This window comes from Chanodichthys erythropterus, chromosome 2 (genome assembly GCF_024489055.1).
Source record: "Chanodichthys erythropterus isolate Z2021 chromosome 2, ASM2448905v1, whole genome shotgun sequence".
NCBI classification, from domain to species: Eukaryota; Metazoa; Chordata; class Actinopteri; order Cypriniformes; family Xenocyprididae; genus Chanodichthys; species Chanodichthys erythropterus.
In genome coordinates, this window is record NC_090222.1 from 36,420,534 (window position 1) to 36,440,000 (window position 19,467).

Genomic DNA, 19,467 nt, shown 5'->3' on the forward strand with positions numbered 1-19,467 from the left:
GGCCCAAAAACACACTTCACAACATGCAAATGCAAAACGAACAGTCAATCCTGTAACTTTACTTTAATGTGACAGAATCAAACCTCAGTAGAGTGATAGAATATCCTTCAAATGAGTGAGTCATCAGAGCAGATGTGTTACTGATGAGATGTCTAGATATAAGACGTTAACTGTCATTTTAACTAACTTGCACTTCCAAAACAGTCATTGAGCTAAAACGTGAATCTTTTAGGGTTTTATTTGACGCACGTATAGATATCCATGATTGGAACTGTACAGTATATTCCACATAGTTTTTTTCTGTTTTGTCTGTGAAATAATACAGATTTATGCACAGAAATTCTGAATTTATGATGCTGTTGAAAAGTGCCTGTAAGATTTTTGTGTGTGTGTGTGTTAAAAAAAGCTGCATTTATTTTATCAAAAAAATACAGTAAAATTTCTGATTATTATGAATGTTGAAAACCGTTGTTCTGCTTAATATTTTAGTGGAAACTGTGAGACATTTTTTTTCCAGTATTTTTTGATAAATGCTTTTTTTTTTTTTTTTTTTTTTTTTTGAAATGGAATTTGTTTGTTTTTTTGAAACTTTATAACTTTATACTGTCACGTTTGATCAATTTAATGCATCCTTGATGAATAAAAGTAATAATTTATTTCAAATAAATAAATTAATATAATATATAAAATTATTTATATATATACACTGTGTGCAGAATTATTAGGCAAGTTGATTTTCTGATCATATTTTTTTTCCCAAGCACATTTTACCAATTCCAATCCACATCAATCTTAATAACTACTATTAATATTGTTTTTAATAATTTATAATTGATATATAATTGTTCATGAAGACTGGAAATTAAAAATGCCCTATATTCAGGTGTGCAGAATTATTAGGCAGGTTTTCTTTTACAGATAAAATGAGCCAAAAAAGAGATTTAACTCAGACTGAAAAGTCAAAAATTATTAAATACTCATGAGAAGGATGTAATACTAGAAATTACAAAGTTAAGGCATGACCATTGGACAGTGAAATGCTCATTGGGTCAGCGGGGTCATACAAAAACGGCTGGAGAAGAAAAGACACGTTAACTGCAAAATAATTAAGAATTAAGGTGAAGAATTAAGTGTGAAACCATCAGGAACCCTTTAGTCTCTAGCGCCACCATTTCCCAGTACTGAAACCTACCTGGAGTCTTCAGAAGTGTGAGGTGTCAGGATCTCAGAGACTTAGATTAGCTAAAGAATCCTAAAAAAAATGACCCGCTCTTAATAAGAATCACAAGCTGAAGTGTTATAAAATACATGAAGACTGGGTTTTTATAGGCCTTATAGATGGACAGCTTGAGAGTGACTCTTGAAGGACCAGCACCACATCCTCTTGTACCACTGTTTGAAGAATTTATCTTCCAGAATCTGGCAGTAAGGTGTGGGAGTTCACTTTTAGTCCATCTCTTATCCTGAAATGTCCGTCTTGCAGAGTTGGACTAAAAATGATCTTCCAAAACGTACTGCTTAACTTACTTACTTACTATATGTACATATATATAAAAAGTATGTAAATCTCTTATTTTGTTAAAATTATTCCCATTCACATACACAGATTCTGCAAATGTTCTGCAACATTCATGTAAGTTTTGCAATCCTAAAATCATTACCAGTAACTTGGTTTCATTTACTGACCACAGCACATGTGCACTCTCACTGAGAGCTCAGCTTCTGAAGATCTGCTGTGTGTTTGTGTGTTTATCTGTACTGCAGTGCAGGATCTGCGGGTGTGTTTGTGTTGGTCTTTGTCTTTGCAGTTTAGAGGACGTTTGTGGGTGAAAACTCGCTTTGCATTTTCCACTCCAAAAAAGTCAACAAACATTTTTCCAGCCGCACGTCAGCGGGAGTGAAGCTGACAGAGAGACTGAGCTGGAGATGCGAGCAGTGAGCGTGTGTGTGTGTGTGTGGTGATCTTGGCACTGTAGTCATCTGTGTGTTTATATCTGTGTGTGTTGGCAGGCTGGGTTATGTAGATCATGCTGAAGAGCTGGCTTCCAGATTTCTCCAGTGCTTCCCAAAGAACCGGCTCTCCGCCCAGGCGGCCCTCCACCACGAATACTTCAGCCATCTGCCCCCGAGACTCTGGGAGCTGCCTGACAGTCAGTCAACTCACATCACATCACATCACATCACTGCCTCACTGAGCTCACAATCACACACTACTATAGTTCTCGTACTAATTTAGCAGTGTGCATGAATGGAACTTAATCAGAGCACACTGCACACAATACTGTATGCTGTTTTTCATATAAATATATATATTTTTTCATTTGTAATATCGAACATTCATTCATTCATTCTTTCATTCTTTCGCCTTTTCGTTATTATGCCTATATCAAGTTTTAAATAACGAATGTCATATTTGTATCATTCCATTTTAAAATCAAACTTAATTTAATAATTAATTTATTTAATACTTTATTCATTTTATGTTATTTAATTATTTTAATGTTAAAGAGGTAGTTCACCAAAAAATGAAAATTATCCCATGATTTACTCACCCTCAAGACATCCTATGTGTATATGACATGGGATAATTTTCATTTTTGGGTGAACTTTCCCTTTAAGATTTTTGTCTTTATTTTTCCTATTCATTATTATGCCTGTTTAAAGGCCGTGACACCAAGCTGATGTCAAAGAACTAGCGGTGACGAAAGCTGATTGTGTCGCCGCCTCACGTCGGCTGTGTCTGGGCTTAAAAGCTGCACTTGAACACAACAAAAGAAAAACAGGCGACTGTCAATTAACGTGTGTTCTGCACATGAAAATAACTATCTATATCAGCGGGTATCAATAGTCTATATTCGTCATTCAAAAAGAAAAACCAAAATTAGGATTGCTGATATACAAACTGTAAACAAAGCAGAACCATTTTAAATATCTATAACACTGATCATGGCTCATGTTGTTATGAATATATTCGTGCAGTGGAATGCTTGGGTAAGATGAAGTAAAATTCAGTGCCGTCTTGACTTCTTTGCTTGCTTTCATCACTTTCGTCTTTATTCTTGTGCACTGAATAGTTTAAGCTGAACAGCCGATCAGAGTTCTCAACGTCGGCGGACGCCGATTCAACGTGTTCAATCGGTTAAAATACCCCTGACGATGTCCAACTAGTGCCAACGGTGCAGAACACACCACAAAAACTGGGCCGGCTCACGCTCAACAACCCTATGCTGGTCGAAGTCCAACAGTCGGCTTGGTGTGTCAGGGCCTTAAAACATTAAATAACCAATTTCATTTTTGTTTTAATCCATTTTTTAAATCAAACTTTTAAGTCTTTATTTCTCCTTTTCATTATATATGACTGTGTGCATACTGCTCACTTTCACATGTTTTATATATGTATATGTATATATATATATATATATATATATATATATATATATATATATATGTTACATGTATTTTATATTTTTAAAATAGCATCCAGTGTCCGGTGCATACTGTGCAATATGTAGTTGTAGTTTTCATTATTTTGCTTGTTTAAAGCACAAATGTCAGTGTATACTGCGCAGTAGGCAGTTTCAATTCCATCCTGAACACAGTCTTAGTGTTTTCCTCTAGTGTTTCATCTACTGCCTTCTTTCATCAGTATTTTATGCTCTCTGTCTGTTCCCGCTATCTATTACTGTTAAACATGCTGTCTTATCAATGCGTGTCTGGAACTGAATACCAAACGGCGTTCAATTTGAGCTCATTGTGGTGATGGTGATCTCTCTGATGGTAATACACAAAGATTGAACAGTCATCCCATGTTTCTGCTGTGTTATGTTCTCGGTTTCTCCGTGCTTCACTTTACCCTGAAGACCAAGAGACTGACACTTTTTTTAATTTATTTATTTATATATATTTTTTTGATTTGCAAAACACAAATACATGGGAATTGGTTATTGTCAGCAGTGTTGAATTCTTGATTCTGATTGGTTAATGCATGTTTTTCAAATTGTTACAAAGTTTCAAATTTCAGAGTCTTACAGAAACAAATGTGCCTGAAACAAAGAAACTGCTCAAGCAAATCTGATAAAAATGAGTGAAAACAAAGGTATGCTTTTTAACTAGTAGCGGTGGTTTGTGATGTTACTAAACATGAGGATAGACAGTGCTGAGTAGTAACTGATTATATGTAATCTGGGTAAACTTTAGTTTAGGGTCCAGTTCTCAATATTAACTAGTTGCTTATTAGCATGCATATTACTAGGATATTGGCTGTTATATTTGCAGCGCGCAGCCTCACGTCACGTGTCAAAACAAACTCTATGAGGCATCAGTGATAGTTTTTATTTCGCCTCTAGAGGCCGCTCTCATACTGTATAATGACAGCGCACACTTCTCAGCCACTCCAGCAATGGACGCAAACCCGGAAAGATAAGATCAACCGTGGTTGTGCGAGCACTTGTTTGCACATGCTTGCTTGCAGTCTGTGTTCTTCCAACTTTATTTTGTAGTAAGTAACGAAAATGCTTTGGGAAAATGTATCGGAGTAAAAGTATACATTGTATTTAGGAAATGTAGTGGAGTAAAAGTAGAAGTTGACAGAAATATAAAAAATTCTCCCAAAAAATACTGTAATGAAGTATTATTACTTTGTTACATTACAGCACTGCATGAGGGCAGGGCAACCTGTCACTCAAATGAAATCTACCAATAGCAAACCACAACCATCAAATCAATTTCCCATTAACAAAATCAAGCCCCAGCCTATATTTTTTTCTTGTTCGAGAAGTTGTTTCACTCAGATATACGTCACAATAGGCAAGAAAAGATTGCAACTTTCATTTCATGCCAACTTTAATGAAGCATTTGTGTTCAACACACAAGAAACATTGAGCTGCTGCTGATGATTCGGGTCATTCAGGCTGGTTTTGGTTTTTAGAAGAGCTCAAGGCCTTTTGTCATATCTAATGTGACACGTAGCTATAATCCACACACGAGACCCTCCACAGCCGCTGATCTTCTTTTAGGCCTCTGTTAGTAGACAGACAAAACTGTAGCATAGGCACATTAAGTCCTACACATGTTATGTGCGCAACAGAAAACGGGCATTTGCGGAAGACAAGCGTCGGTCGAGTCATTTGAATATGAGAATGAGGTTTTTAATTTCACAGATTAGGAGTCGGAGCTGAATTAATCCTGTTATCAGCTCACAGCAGGTTGTTTGCTGGCGGCCGTGCGGGAGGAAGGCGGGACTCTGCCGTGGAGGCGGATCTTTGACGCACAGAGCGCAGCGCCGCTTTTGAAGCAGAAGAATGAAGGGAAAATTAATTCTGTTGTTTCATATACGCTTGCGGTTCAATCACAAAAGAGAACGGTAGCTGTTGGGGGAGGCTGGACGAGTAATTAACATTTCAGCTTGGGCTTTGATTGATACGGGAAATGCAGCAGGATTTATGACGTTTATTAAATGAAATGGCAAGCGCTGAAGTGTTTATTTCTATTTTTTTATCTTGATTAGTGATGTTTGTTATAGCAAGTATCATTTTTACTTTTGCGCATAGTTCTTGTGCTAGTAAGAAACAACATAGCAAGCATAATGAAAAGCCCCTTTCTTTCTGTGTATGTGTATACAAACATATATATATATATATATATGAAGAATTTATATATATTCAGTCAAACCAAAAATTATTCAGACATTTTTTATATTTTTGATATATTTTTACTAGTAGGTACAGGACACTATAGTTCATTTATGTAAGTGAGGATAGCAAAATAAAGTAAACTGACATATTATACCCAAAAATTCTTCATACAGTGGACTACCAGTAAAATTGATAAAAAATTTGGAACCAAAAATTATTCAGACTCTTTGACCTGATCATGTTTTGCTTAAGTGTTGACATAATAAGAGTTTAACTCTGAGATCTTGTCATATTTTATTACCATTTTTTAAACTATAGTGAATAAACTGTATTAATGAATGAAATGTTCAAGGTGTCTGAAAAAATTTTGGTTTGACTGTATATATATATATACACACACACATGGATGTAATTAGCAAGGTCACATGACATCTGTCACAAATAACTGTTCAGATGTTGATTGCACACTAGTTTTAATCAATAGTATACACTACATATTGTGCAATATGCAGTAAACAGCATGCATGCATACATATATGGCATTTCCTTTGAAGCATTCTGCATCTCTTAGTCTTTCTGAAGTGACATACACATCTGTGATGTTTTGAGTTCATCACTATGAAACCGTTACAGTGAGAGCATGACAGATAACACTCAAGTTTTGGTGTAAGATCTTCAATAATGGTTGTTTATATCAGGGTTTATCAGTATTTAAAGCAGCCTTACAGGGTCACTGGCTTCTTGAATGCAGTAAATAGGGTGTGTGATTCTGAGATAGTGAAATATTGTTCCTCGGGAATATAATGCAGTGGAAACAGCTTTAATGAATTAATGATAAAATGCTATACTATATATTATATATTCTTGTTTATCTGAGAATAGCTATTGGTCGGTGCCTCATGCGGTTTGTTTCTGTTTTTTTATTCTCAGCACAACAGTCATAAAATTCCCCGTATGTCATTCACAATGCCTCATGAGACATAATCATAATCTTCCTCTTTTATATATATATATATATATATATATATATATATATATATATATATATATATAATGATTTTATCTCAATGCTGGTTGGATTGGTTAATGAATGAACTCTTTTTGAAGAATTATTTGAAATCCCCATAGAAAAAGGAATTAAGGACCTATTTTAATGATCTAAGTGCATGGTCTGAAGCTCATGGATCAGGTGCACTTAGGACGTGTCTGAATCCTCTTTTGCTAGTTTAACAATTGGAAAAAATGGTCGGTATGCCAGGCACATGGTCCAAAAGGGTTGTACCTAGTCTCTTAATGAGTAATGGGTGTGTTTTGGGCGTAACATGCGATAAACCAATCAGAGTGTCATCTCCCATTACCTTTAAAAGCCAGTTGTGCTTGCACCAAGGCAAATTTGCAAGTGGAAAGACTGAACGTTTCTCCAGAGAGAAATCCTTTTATTTTTAATATTTGGCATGTTTGTGTGCTGCTGCACGTCCATGTGTGTAACAAGCAGAGTGTACGTGCATTGTGCGCCTGCCTATAGGCGCATTTTAATAATGCACCCTTTAAATAGCAAAAAAATACTGTGCCATTTTGACTTTAGACCAGGTTTTAGTTGGTCAGTGGCGCCGTTGTTTTTAGTTGCCTCAAAATAGCAACACACCAACAATGCGCCTGGACACACATCGTTTTCAGACCAGCACGCTCATGGGTGAATAGATGTGTGCTGGACGTGAAAATGGAAACTGCATCGGGCCGAAACTAGCAAAAAACACTTGCTTCGCTCCTGGAGTTGCATAGCACCGGGTGTATGATAGGGCCCTCAGTTTGATTTAGAGTTTGGTTTTATAAATAAAAGCGCGTCATTTCTTTCTAGATCTATTTTGAATTTCTTAGTTAATGATTTCTTAATTTTCAACAATATTTTTCTTGTCATTATCATCATCACAATATCAATGTTTTCTCCTCCCTTTCTTTTCTTTTAAATGACAATCTTATATTTTGCATTTTGCATTATTCTTTTAGAAAAGAAAATTTCATACATGCTAAATAAAGACTCATAAACTGAATCTGTCATTGTTTTTCAGTGTCTTATATCTTCACCGTGCCGACCGTTAAGTTACAACCTGAATCTGGCGACAGCATCCAGGTGTGCAGTAAGGCCAACAGTCACGGCAAAGGGACGTCAAACAGCAAACACTGACCTGGACGAGCCGCCCGCCTGGAGCGAAACAGGTACGACGCGTGACGTTCCAGACACTCTTATAGTCTGACGGTCTCTGGTTATGTTTGGAATGGCACTAGCATGTTGTTTACAGCATATTGCACAGTATTTAGTGCATGCAGTTATTAAAAACAATATGCAATCACGATGTTTACAGCGTAGTTGTTATGTGGCCTTGCAGATTGCACATTTTATTCTTTATTTAGCATTTTTCAGTTCCAAAATTGTATCAAATTTTTGTGCAAAATTATTGTTTGTGCATATTGTTCAATCAAATTATGATTCAAGAATCGTTTTCATTGTCAAAAGCAGATATTTTATAGATTTTTTTTCAAATTTGAAACAAAAATATTGAATGAAAAAAAATTTTGTTAGGAGTAAAATTATAGATATAGTGTGAAAAATTAATATGAAAAGTACTGTGCGATGTTTTGAGAAAGAGAAACTTGTGTTTTCAAGTATTTTATTGAATTTTGAGAATATGTATGTGTGAAAAGGGTTGAATTTCAGTGTATATTTGTGAATCTCCATTGCTACGATTAGTATTGGTCATTGATAAACCAATGCACTAGTCTGTCGTTCCAAGCATACATCAGCATCTGATCCACTCCTGCTGGGCAGCGAAGGTCGTTTTCATTACGTCCAGAAAGAGGCTGTATTTGCATTTAATTTGCGGTGTGGACGAGAGCATCTCATCCGGCTGGGTAAAGCTCATAATGGCTGTAATGCAGCGATGGAGGGAAAGAGGCCTCGCTCACAGGGATTAGCGGCCAAATTACAGGCAGGTGCTCTGGGAGATTTGCGTCGGAGCCCCAGGGAGTCGCAGACCTCTGCAACCCATCTGCATCAGAGCCAGAAACACAGAATAATGACAGGGCAGGAGACAACGAGGCTCATCCGAGTCATTTCAGGGGCTCCACGGGCGGCAGCTGGATGAAATGTCTGCAGAGAGGCCTGCGGTTTACATCGGATTGGTTGCATGTTGATGGTGAAAGCTAGAGCTGCGTGATATTGGAAAAAACTGACATTGCGATATTTTTTTTTCTGCGATATGTATTGCGATATGAAAAAATACAGGAAGTAAATGTACCAGTTGACTTGAATTGAGCTATTTGGAAAGAATTAAGCCCAATTTATACGTCTGCATCGAGTGCAAGCGGTAGGTACGGCGTAGCCTATGTACCACACACCGTAGACAGAACGCTGAAGTATAAATGCTCACGACGGCGTCAGCTATGATGTACACCACAGTGTACACTTGCCGCAGAAGTATAAATTGGCCTTTAGGATGCATCAGAAATAGCATACTCTCTTGAGGTGGTACTTATTTTGAATAAGTACTTATTTTGCGAGCTCTAAAAAAGCATGTTCTATATTGTATGAATGTGTGTAGTTGTAATATGAATGTAATCTGGACATACTACATTCCCCGTATTGTCATTATCATGTGACCTACCAGCGTCAGTTGCTTTGCTTCACTGCCATTCACAGATCCTCTCCCATGGCCTCATAGGATAGTAAAGTGTCCATAGTATGCACCCTTAAGTATCTTGCCGGAAGTAGAGGGTCATCCAGGGACTTTTTGCCCACTCTTTTATGAGTACTGTGAATTTGGACATACTATTTTTGTCACGTACTGTTTTTCACCCACTATATAGTAAGGAAGTACGTGATTTTGAACGCAGCCATGCACTCTAGAATGATTGGGGTGATTTTGTTGTGCAGTGCATCTGCATAGAAAATAATTTTTAAAAAATAATTAATTAAAAATAATTTTTTTTTTTTTTTACTCTAAATGTAATTTCTTTGATTTTGGGGAAGTTTCAATTTTCAAGAAAAAAAATTAATGAAAAGATATCTGAATGTCATAATATTACATATAAAATATCAAAGCAAGTTTTTTTTTTATTTATTTTTTTTTTTTTCAAAATCTCAATTTTGAAATTTCAAGCAAAAAATGGATGAAAAAGATGTTTGTTATGAGTGAAAGCATAGATAAAATATTTTGAGCCTATTTTTATGACCATTTATCATTTTTATGCTTCATTCTCTTTATGAAAAATATCATTCTTTGATTTTGGGGAGAAACTTACTCTTTAAGATGAAGATGAAAGATGAGATAAAGATGAAACTCATTATATTACATACAAAATATCAAAGCAAGTGCATTTTATAGATTTTTTTTTTATTTTAAGCTAAACATTTAATTAAAAGATGTTTGTTAGGAGTAAAGTTATATAATTTAAAATGAAGACTTTGAAGACTGATAATTTTTGAGGACCATCTAAGGCTTCATTTTTTATGCAAAATATAATTTCTTTGATTTTTGGGATGATATATGTTTTTTTTAAAATGAAGGCAAACAATATTTAGAACCTATGTTTAGGACCATTGGTGACCCTGGACCACAAAAAAAGTAATAAGGGTCAATTTTTTGAAAGCTGAATAAATAAGCTTTCCACTGATGTATGGTTTGTTTGGACAGGACAGTATTTGGTTGAGATGCAACTATTTGAAAATCTGGAATCTGAAGGTGCAAAAAATCGCCTTTAAATATGTCCAAAGGAAGTCCTTAGCAATGCATATCCACTCATAGAAATACATTTTTGATATATTTATGGTAGGAAATTTACAAAATAGTTTCATGGAACATGATCTTTACTTAATATCCTAATGATTTTTGGCATGAAAGAAAAATCAATCATTTTGACCCATTCAACGTATTTTTAACTATTGCTTCAAATATACCCGTGTGACTTATGACTGGTTTTGGTCCAGGGTCACAATTAATTGTTGCTTTTTGCAAAATATTATACATTTCTTTCTTTTTGTTATGGAATGCAGTATGTTCTGCGTGTGTTTTTGACAGGTCTCATTCATTTTTACATGTAACTTGAGTTTCCAAATATTTTTTTGGGCCACTGTATGTTTCTGTGAGAAGGTTTAGGGTTAGATTTTAAGTGTGAAATCATTTTATTTAAGTGTGACTTTTTTTTTTTATCTCTTTCCACTCAAGTTTTCATAGGCCATATCCACATTGTTTTTGACCAATTCAATATGACTATAAAATATTCTAATGATTTTATTGTAAATATTGAATACAATTAAATTTACTTTACTGTAAAATTACAATACTAATATTTTTTCTTGATGGATCTCCTGATATCAGTTTTTTTCAATATATTGTTCAGCCCTTGTGAAAATAGAAGCTTTGTAAAGCATTCAACTGGGTACATACTGAATATTCACAATTTATTTGCAATGGCTGTAACGCACTTTATATTTACTCATTTTAGTTACTCATTTACTCGTTAGGCTGATTTCATGATCCTTCCTAGCTACAAAATTTGTAATTTTCCGGAAATGAACATGTCATAATATCACTCATTTAAATAATTCTCACCCAAGGCATATGCAAAATAAAGGGGCGAGACTTGGTTAAGTTGAGTTAGCAATGTGAAACTTGCAGTTATGGTGCCACGGGACATTTCCCAAACACACTCGAAGCGCTTGACCAATCACAACACACTGGTCCAGCCGACCAATCAGAGCACATTGTGCTTTTCAGAAGGAGGGGCTTCATAGAGACAGGAACTAAACAGAGCGTTACTGACAGACTGGGAAGAGAGGAGCTGCAACAATGGAGAATATGTGGAAAATAAGTTGTTTTTTGAACTTATAGACCCCAAAAACAAAATCAAGACTTTGAAAAGGGCATAATAACATGTCATCTCTGCAGTGATCCTCTCTTTGACACGTGCATGAAGTGCAGAAATGAAAGTAAAGTGTTTTGCTTGTCAGCATGCAGATGTTGTGGTGTGTTTTCAGCGCGTGTGTGTTTGTGATGTGTCTGATAGTCGCTGGAGAACGCAGTGGCACCGTGCTGCTCAGAAGGGAAGTCACCCCACTGTGAGAGCCGTGTCCTTCCCTCCACCGCACCATTCATATTGAAATCACACGCTTTGTGCTCGGCCTTCTTAACCTGACAGGCTCTGTGGAGCTCAGAGACGCTCCTCTAATCCACACACATCTGATTTTGAAGCGTTCACACTCCATGAGACGTGCCATGATGCACACAGACATCACATGCAAAGATTTCCTGCATGTTTAGGGAGATTTCAAAGACTGAATGTTTTCATACTCATCTCTCACATTAAAGGCCCTAAAAGTATTTTGACACTAAAGTCACTCTTAAAAATGAATTACATGCATAATATAAAAACATGCATAATTTTTTTTGGGGGGGAAAAGATGTTTGTTAGGAATAGAATGATGGATATAATTTCAAATGAAGGCAAATAATATTTTAAGGACCATCTAAAATTTTCATTTTTAATTTTCTTTATGCAAAATGAAATTTTTTGGGGGAAAAAAAGTCTTTTTAACCTCTTTTTTTTTTTTTTTCAAATTTCAAGTTTCAATTTTCAAGAAAAAAAAGAATGAAAAGATCTCTAAATGTTATAATTTTACATATAAAATATCAAAGCAAGTGAGTTTTTTTTGTTTTTTCAAATGCCAATTTTGAAATGTCAAGCAAAAAATGGATGAAAAAGATGTTTGTTATGAGTGAAAGCATAGATAAAATATTGTGAGCCTATTTTTATGATCATTTATCATTTTTATGCTTCATTCATTTTATGAATATCATTCTTTGATCTTTAACTTACTCTTAAAGATGAAGATGAAAGATGAGATAAAGATGAAACTCATTATATTACATACAAAATATCAAAGCAAGTGCATTTTATAGATTTTTAATTTAAACATTTAATTTAATTAAAAGATGTTTGTTAGGAGTAAAGTGATATAGTTTAAAATGAAGACTTTGAAGACTGAACATTTTTTATGCAAAGTATAATTTCTTTGATTTTTGGGATCATATATGTTTTTTTTTTTTTTAATGAAGGCAAACAATATTTAGAACCTAGTTTTAGGACCATTGGTGACCCTGGACCACAAAAAAACTAACAAGTTAATTTTTTGAAAGCTGAATAAATAAGCTTTCCATTGATGTGTGGTTTGTTAGGACAGGACAGTATTTGGCTGAGATGCAACTATTTGAAAATCTGGAATCTTAGGGTGCAAAAAATCTAAATATTGAGAAAATCACCTTTAAAGTTGTGCAAATGAATTCCTTAGCAATGCATATCCACTCATAGAAATACATTTTTGATATATTTACGGTGGGAAATTTACAAAACATCTTCATGGAACATGATCTTTACTTAATATTCTAATGATTTTTTGGCATAAAAGAAAAATCAATAATTTTGACCCATACAATGTATTGTTGGCTATTGCTACAAATATACCTGTGTGACTTATGACTGGTTTTGTGGTCCAGGCTCACAATTAATTGTTGCTTTTTGCAAAATATTATATATTTCTTTCTTTTTATTATGGAATGCAGTATGTTCTGCGTGTGTTTTTGACAGGTCTTGTTACTTTTTACATATGACTTGAGTTTCCAAATATTTTTTTGGGCCACTGTATGTTTCTGTGAGAAGAAAAGTCCACCAAGACCTGGGCAACTTCTCCAGTTTTGTATTATTCATCAGAAGTGTTGTTGCAGGAATCAGACAGACAGGGAACCTTTTCACAGGAAATCCCCAGCAGGCAGCCTTTGTGCAGCTGGATGGAAGCTTTGAGAGCTGCTATTGAGCACAGATGAAGCTTCAGCCCATCGCAGACTAAATGACACGCCTCTCTCACACACTACGGCACAATGTCTGTCAGAGACGAGCGCTCGCGAGGGAGAAAAGAGGCCGAAGGCTTCACAGAGAGAATGAGAAGAGGGTCACTGGGATGAAATTGGGGTCAGAAAAGATAGAAAAAGGTTGGACGATCTATAGGTCTCTCTTTATTTTGGAGACAGAAAAGCCCTCGCTGATGGTAAAAATGCCTAATTTAGTGCAAGATGTGATGGTGAGAAGTTTGTGCTGGATGTGTTGGGTAAATGTATTCATAAAGTTGAAATCAAATAGCTGAAGTTTCTGGATGGTTTTGGAAGTCGTGCTGCTGATGCAAGAAGCCACCTATCAGCTGCAATGGCTTTGCATGACATTAGCATAAATTAAGGGCCCAAGGTGATTGATATGGATTCTGTTGTGCGGAGTGTCTGTTTTGGACAGACTGTCTTTGTTACTGGATGCTTTTACATTATTCATGTCATGTCATGAGCGCTATGACAGTATGTGTATCGTGCATGTAAACTGCTCTAAAGTCTTCATACTGGAGCAGATCTCTTTGTGTGGTTATGAGTGGACAGGTCTGCTTTAAATTATTTACATGCAAGAGTGCCTTTGGTTTTGTAAAGTATTATACAAAATGTTTATATTTATAAATATAAAAATGCTATATATTTAAATATAATATATGCTATAATATACTGTAATGTATAGTATTTATTTAAAAATAAAATATAGCATTTAGCATTGAGCAGTTTTATATTTATTATTTGTATATCATATGATATATAGTCAAATGTTATATATTGAAAAATAAATAAGCAGAGTTTATATATATATATATATGTATAGTATAGGTCAACATAGTATAATATAGTTTATATAAAAATATAAAAACCGCTTATTTTAAATATACATTTTATTTTAAATGAATAAAATATATAAAAATATTATATACTGTATATATATATATATATATATATATATATATATATATATATATATATATATATATATATATATATATATATATATATATATATATATATATATATATACAGTATATAATATTTTTATATATTTTATTCATTTAAAATAAAATGTATATTTAAAATAAGCGGTTTTTATATTTATTATTTTCATATTGGATTATATATTTTATATATATATATATATATATATACTAGTTATATATATATATATATATATATATTAGTTATATATATATATATATATTAGTTATATATATATATATATATATATATATATATATATATATATATATATATATATATATATATATATATATATATATATATATATATATATATATATATAGTTATATATATATATATAGTTATATATATAGTTATATATATATATATATAGTTATATATATAGTTATATATATAGTTATATATATATATATTATTTAGATATAGATATATCAATACAATATATAGTATTTTATATATAAAACTATCTACTGTAGTATATGTATTATTTTAAAATAGTAAAATGTTATATATTGAAAAATAAATAGGCAGAGTTTATATATATAGTATATAGCATTTTATATATTTTATTCATTTAAAATAAAATGTATATTTAAAATAAGCGGTTTTTATATTTATTATTTTAATATTGCATTATTATATATGTATATGTGTGTATATATATATATATATATTATATATATATATGTATATGTGTGTATATATATATATATATATATATATATATATGTATGTATGTGTGTATACAATATGTTGTATTGTTGTGTAGGTCAACATAGTATAATATATATATATATATTGTACATTCAATATTTTTACAAATAATATATATTATACAATTTTAAATACAATTTTATATTAGCATTGTGCAGAGTTGAACTATGCAAAAATGACATTAAAGTTCACTTCTGATATGATCTGATCACTGTGAGTGTGAACGGCCCTTCAGTGTTGACTGTTTGTTTGTTTGTTTGTTAGCACAGTCTGATGGGTTCGCGGTCGTCTCGTTCAGTCCAGGTTGGCAGTGGTTTGACTGGGTCAGTTGGCGCGTGTCGCAGGCCTGCAGCGGTCCACTGACTCTTTGAAGATAAGAGCCACAGACAGACTGTCCGGTGTGTACAGCGGCCAGCTGTTTATCTGCACTGCCACACACACACACTTACACATTCAACACACTCTACTGGCAGAGTGAATAGCTCAAAGTGTGTGTGTGTGAACAGATACACACATACATCGTACATCAGAAGGTCAGGCGATGACGGACAACACCAGCTCCATTCTGATTGGCTTTCAGTATGCACAGTTTTTAACATAGTCTTGTATATGTGGTGGATGTTGCTATAGGGGAAGAACTAATGACTGGACTTGACTGATCTACATACAATCCTGTGGTTCCTTATGAACTCAACTTTGTTGTGATTTTATGTGTTATTAGTAAAATGTAATATTCAGTTGGAAATAGTGTAGGACGGAACCAGATTTTATCCATTTGGGTTGGATTGGATGATGTAAATGATCTGTTATATTGTGTAGCCTCTAGGGCTGTAGTCAACCAAAGAAATGCTTAGTCGACCAAAGTCCTGTCCTGCGCAACGATCAGTCGACTAAAAAAAAAAAAAAAAAAAAAAAAAACAGACGCGATGTCTTTTTTGATTGAACATTTATTAAACAATTATAATAGAGCATTTATAAAACAACAACGAAAAACATCAATAATACATAAAACTATAATAATAATACAATTCTTTGGAAATTAGGTTATTTTTTAAACTGCAAAGTGAGGAGTTCTGTCCTAGGTCTATAGTGACCGTCACAATCGCGCACCTGACCACACCACACGCTACAAAAAATATAACTGCAAAAACTGCCAAATAATGAAAAATCCTAAGAAAAGCTCTCGATTATACAGGCTGTATATTCTTCTTTACTTTCAAAGCTATGGGTTAACTTTTGTCCAAACGATCTAGGCGTTTTAAAACAAACACAAACAAACGCCTGTGGCATTGCCTGTGGATGTGCCTAGAACATAACCAATAAAATATATAAACTTTTCGACATTAGACATAGCAAAGCTGTCTGACACATTTATATCTCGCTTACCGCTTTTAGGTGATCGGTCATATTGGTCGTTGAGCTATGGTAAGTTAGCTTTAGGCTGCATAGCTTGCACTCCACAGTCTTGTCGTCTTTTTTTGTAAAATGCAGCCAAACAAAAGATTTACATTTCTTGGACATTTTTTCGACTAAAGCCCAAAACAAGTAGCGTTCTAACTGAATGAACTACCTATATTCCTTAAGGAGCGCGAAGCAGCAGTGCAGCCAGCCACAGGTGCGGTTCCCGAGTGTTCACGTGGTGCGCTTAACTACGGCGCCGTTATAAAATAGCCTAAATTAAAGCATTTAAAGTTTGGTATAAAACATAGGCTAATTATATTTAGAATACAGTAATATATAACTGCTAATAAAAGGAATAAATATCAAGGAGTAAATCAATGAAAATTTCTTTATTGGTAAAAAAAAAAAAAAAAAAATTTGCAACTGGTCGACCAATGAGAATGTCAGTCGACCAAAACGGCATCGACCGATTAGTCGACTAAACGACTAAAGTTGACAGCCCTAGTAGCCTCTGCTTTCATCGGCAAAATGAAAAGTCAATATGCAAGTGAAGAATAAACAAGTACAGTAAATGAGCTCAGTTTAAATTTGTTGAGCTGGAAATGGCTTGTTCATGACCTTGCTTTACTTTTCTCTGTTTTTATATTTATATATATATATATATCTATATATATATATATATATATATATATATATATATATATATATATAGTTTTTATAATATATACATTCATATATACGTTTTATTCACCTGTCTTAGTTTCCAGTGTCTTGTTTTCACTCTTTAATGTTCCTGTATGGTGGTCTGGACTCTGAATCAAGTGTTTGGATCAAAGACTCTCTTGAGCAGGTGTTAAAGTGGCTTGTTTCATCCATCTCCCACCACTGGAGTTGATTTGTGTCAGGGACTGTGAAAATGGGCCGACCTCAGTGTGGTGGAAACACTTTGGTAACAGAGCAGCCATTAAGAGAAAAACATGAATGATTTATCTTGCGAAGCTCCTTCTCAACTGGTTTTGGAAATTTATATTCCTGTTTTATGCTACACACACTGATGCACACATTCTGTGCCCCAACATGTCGCCAGAAATGAATAATAATGGATTTTTTTCTGTTTTAATTTTCAACAGCATACAATGTAGGACTAAGTGGTCAAATCGGATATTCACAATATATTTGTTATTGTTTTGCTGCCAATATAAAATTGAGTATTAATTGCATGAACATGAGCATGCAGATTATTTTAATGTGCTTTTTATTCATGACTAGGGCTGTTCAACGATAACCGTGGTTATCGTGTACAAAATAAGAGTCTGTGTTTACGTAATATATGTGTGTTTTTGTGTATAATTATTATGTATATATAATTGTACACACATACATGTATATATTTAAGAAAAATATCTTATATTTCTATACAAATATTTACATTTATATATAATTTAAATATATAAAAATATAAATATATTTATATATTTATACATACATGCTTATATTTCTTGAATATATACATGTATGTGTGTGTATTTATATATACATAATAATTATACACAAAACAAACACACATATATTACGTAAACACAGACTCTTATTTTGTACACGATAACCACGGTTATCATTGAACAGCCCTAGTCATAGGGCTATATATATATATATATATATATATAAGTATTAAATATTTGTTTGATATATTTGCATACATTTTATTTAATGTATTATTGATTTTATATATTTTAAATTTAAAAATATTCTATAGATAATGTTTTGTAGTCTGTATCATTCAGCACCAAAGTTTCTCTGTCTCTCTCTGTCCATATTCTGCTCCTCCCTGCTCTCTGTGTCTCGCTGTGGTTTTCTCCAGTGATTGTGAAGCATGTGTGATTGGCAGTTGAGGGGATTCAATCTGATGAGTCGTTCTCTGTTTCTGAGGGTCAGAAGGCCAGTTAGCTCAAGCCAGTGGAGGAAATGAAAAAAAATCAGAAGAAAAGCAGGAGACTTTTGTGTGCGTGTGTGTGCGTGTGCGTGTGTGTGGAGGGTGTTTCCCCACAAGCAGGTGTTTCCCTCAGAGATGACAAGTACTAGTAGAGTATACACACACACACACACACACACACACACACACACACACGTGAAAGAGCAGAGGAGGTGTGCTGCTTGATTTCATGTGTAATTTGTTTGTCACTAGAGGGACTAATGACATGCGTGGAGGAGGGACAGAGGTCGAGCTCTGGATCGCTCATTAGCATAAGCTCCTTTCACTCATGTGAATATTTTTCACTCTGTTTCTCACCCTCCACTCAGCGTTGTTCCTCTCGTCTCAGTCATCATCATCTGAAAACCCTGATTTACTTCAGGCTTGTGTGCAGAAGAACAGCTTGGTTGTGTGAGACAAAAATGTCTGAGCTGATCCATCATCTAACGTTGTCTTTCAGATACACAAAATAGTGTGAGAATGGTTTATCAACTGAAATAAAATAAAACATAATAAAAAAATTAAGTATTGTGCTGGGTAACCCCGCCCACAGTGACTTCTCATTGGCTCAGAAACTAGCTCCACATCATTCTATTCTAAACATCATATATTCTGATTCTGATTGGCTGTGGTTGTGTCACAGGGACACAGCGTTACGGTTGCACAAGTTTCATTGGTCTGGAAAGAAACAAATTCATGTGTAGAAGATATCAGGATGTTAGAATAAGAATTCTGACAAGCAGGTTAGTTAAAGTTCATGGTCAACATGTTTCTAGCACCTGTTTACCAGGATTGTGCAAAATTCAGAATTAAATTGAGAATGGCTTTTAAATTCCTG

The 19,467-nt window shown here is 34.1% G+C and overlaps 1 protein-coding gene across 2 annotated transcripts in view; it reads left to right on the forward strand.

Annotated features, from left to right (window-relative positions):
• cdk14 (cyclin dependent kinase 14) overlaps positions 1–19,467 on the forward strand; it is a 223,299-nt gene that overhangs the window by 169,469 nt on the left and 34,363 nt on the right. Inside the window, exons 13-15 of one of the 2 annotated variants that reach the window (XM_067411208.1) lie at positions 2,011–2,150; positions 7,703–7,850; positions 15,521–15,629. In XM_067411208.1, coding sequence (XP_067267309.1) covers positions 2,011–2,150; positions 7,703–7,818 — 256 coding nt within the window. In that variant the 3' untranslated portion in view covers positions 7,819–7,850; positions 15,521–15,629. Of the gene's footprint in view, positions 1–2,010; positions 2,151–7,702; positions 7,851–15,520; positions 15,630–19,467 lie in introns of those variants that run through there. The other variant, XM_067411200.1, reaches the window with a different exon arrangement.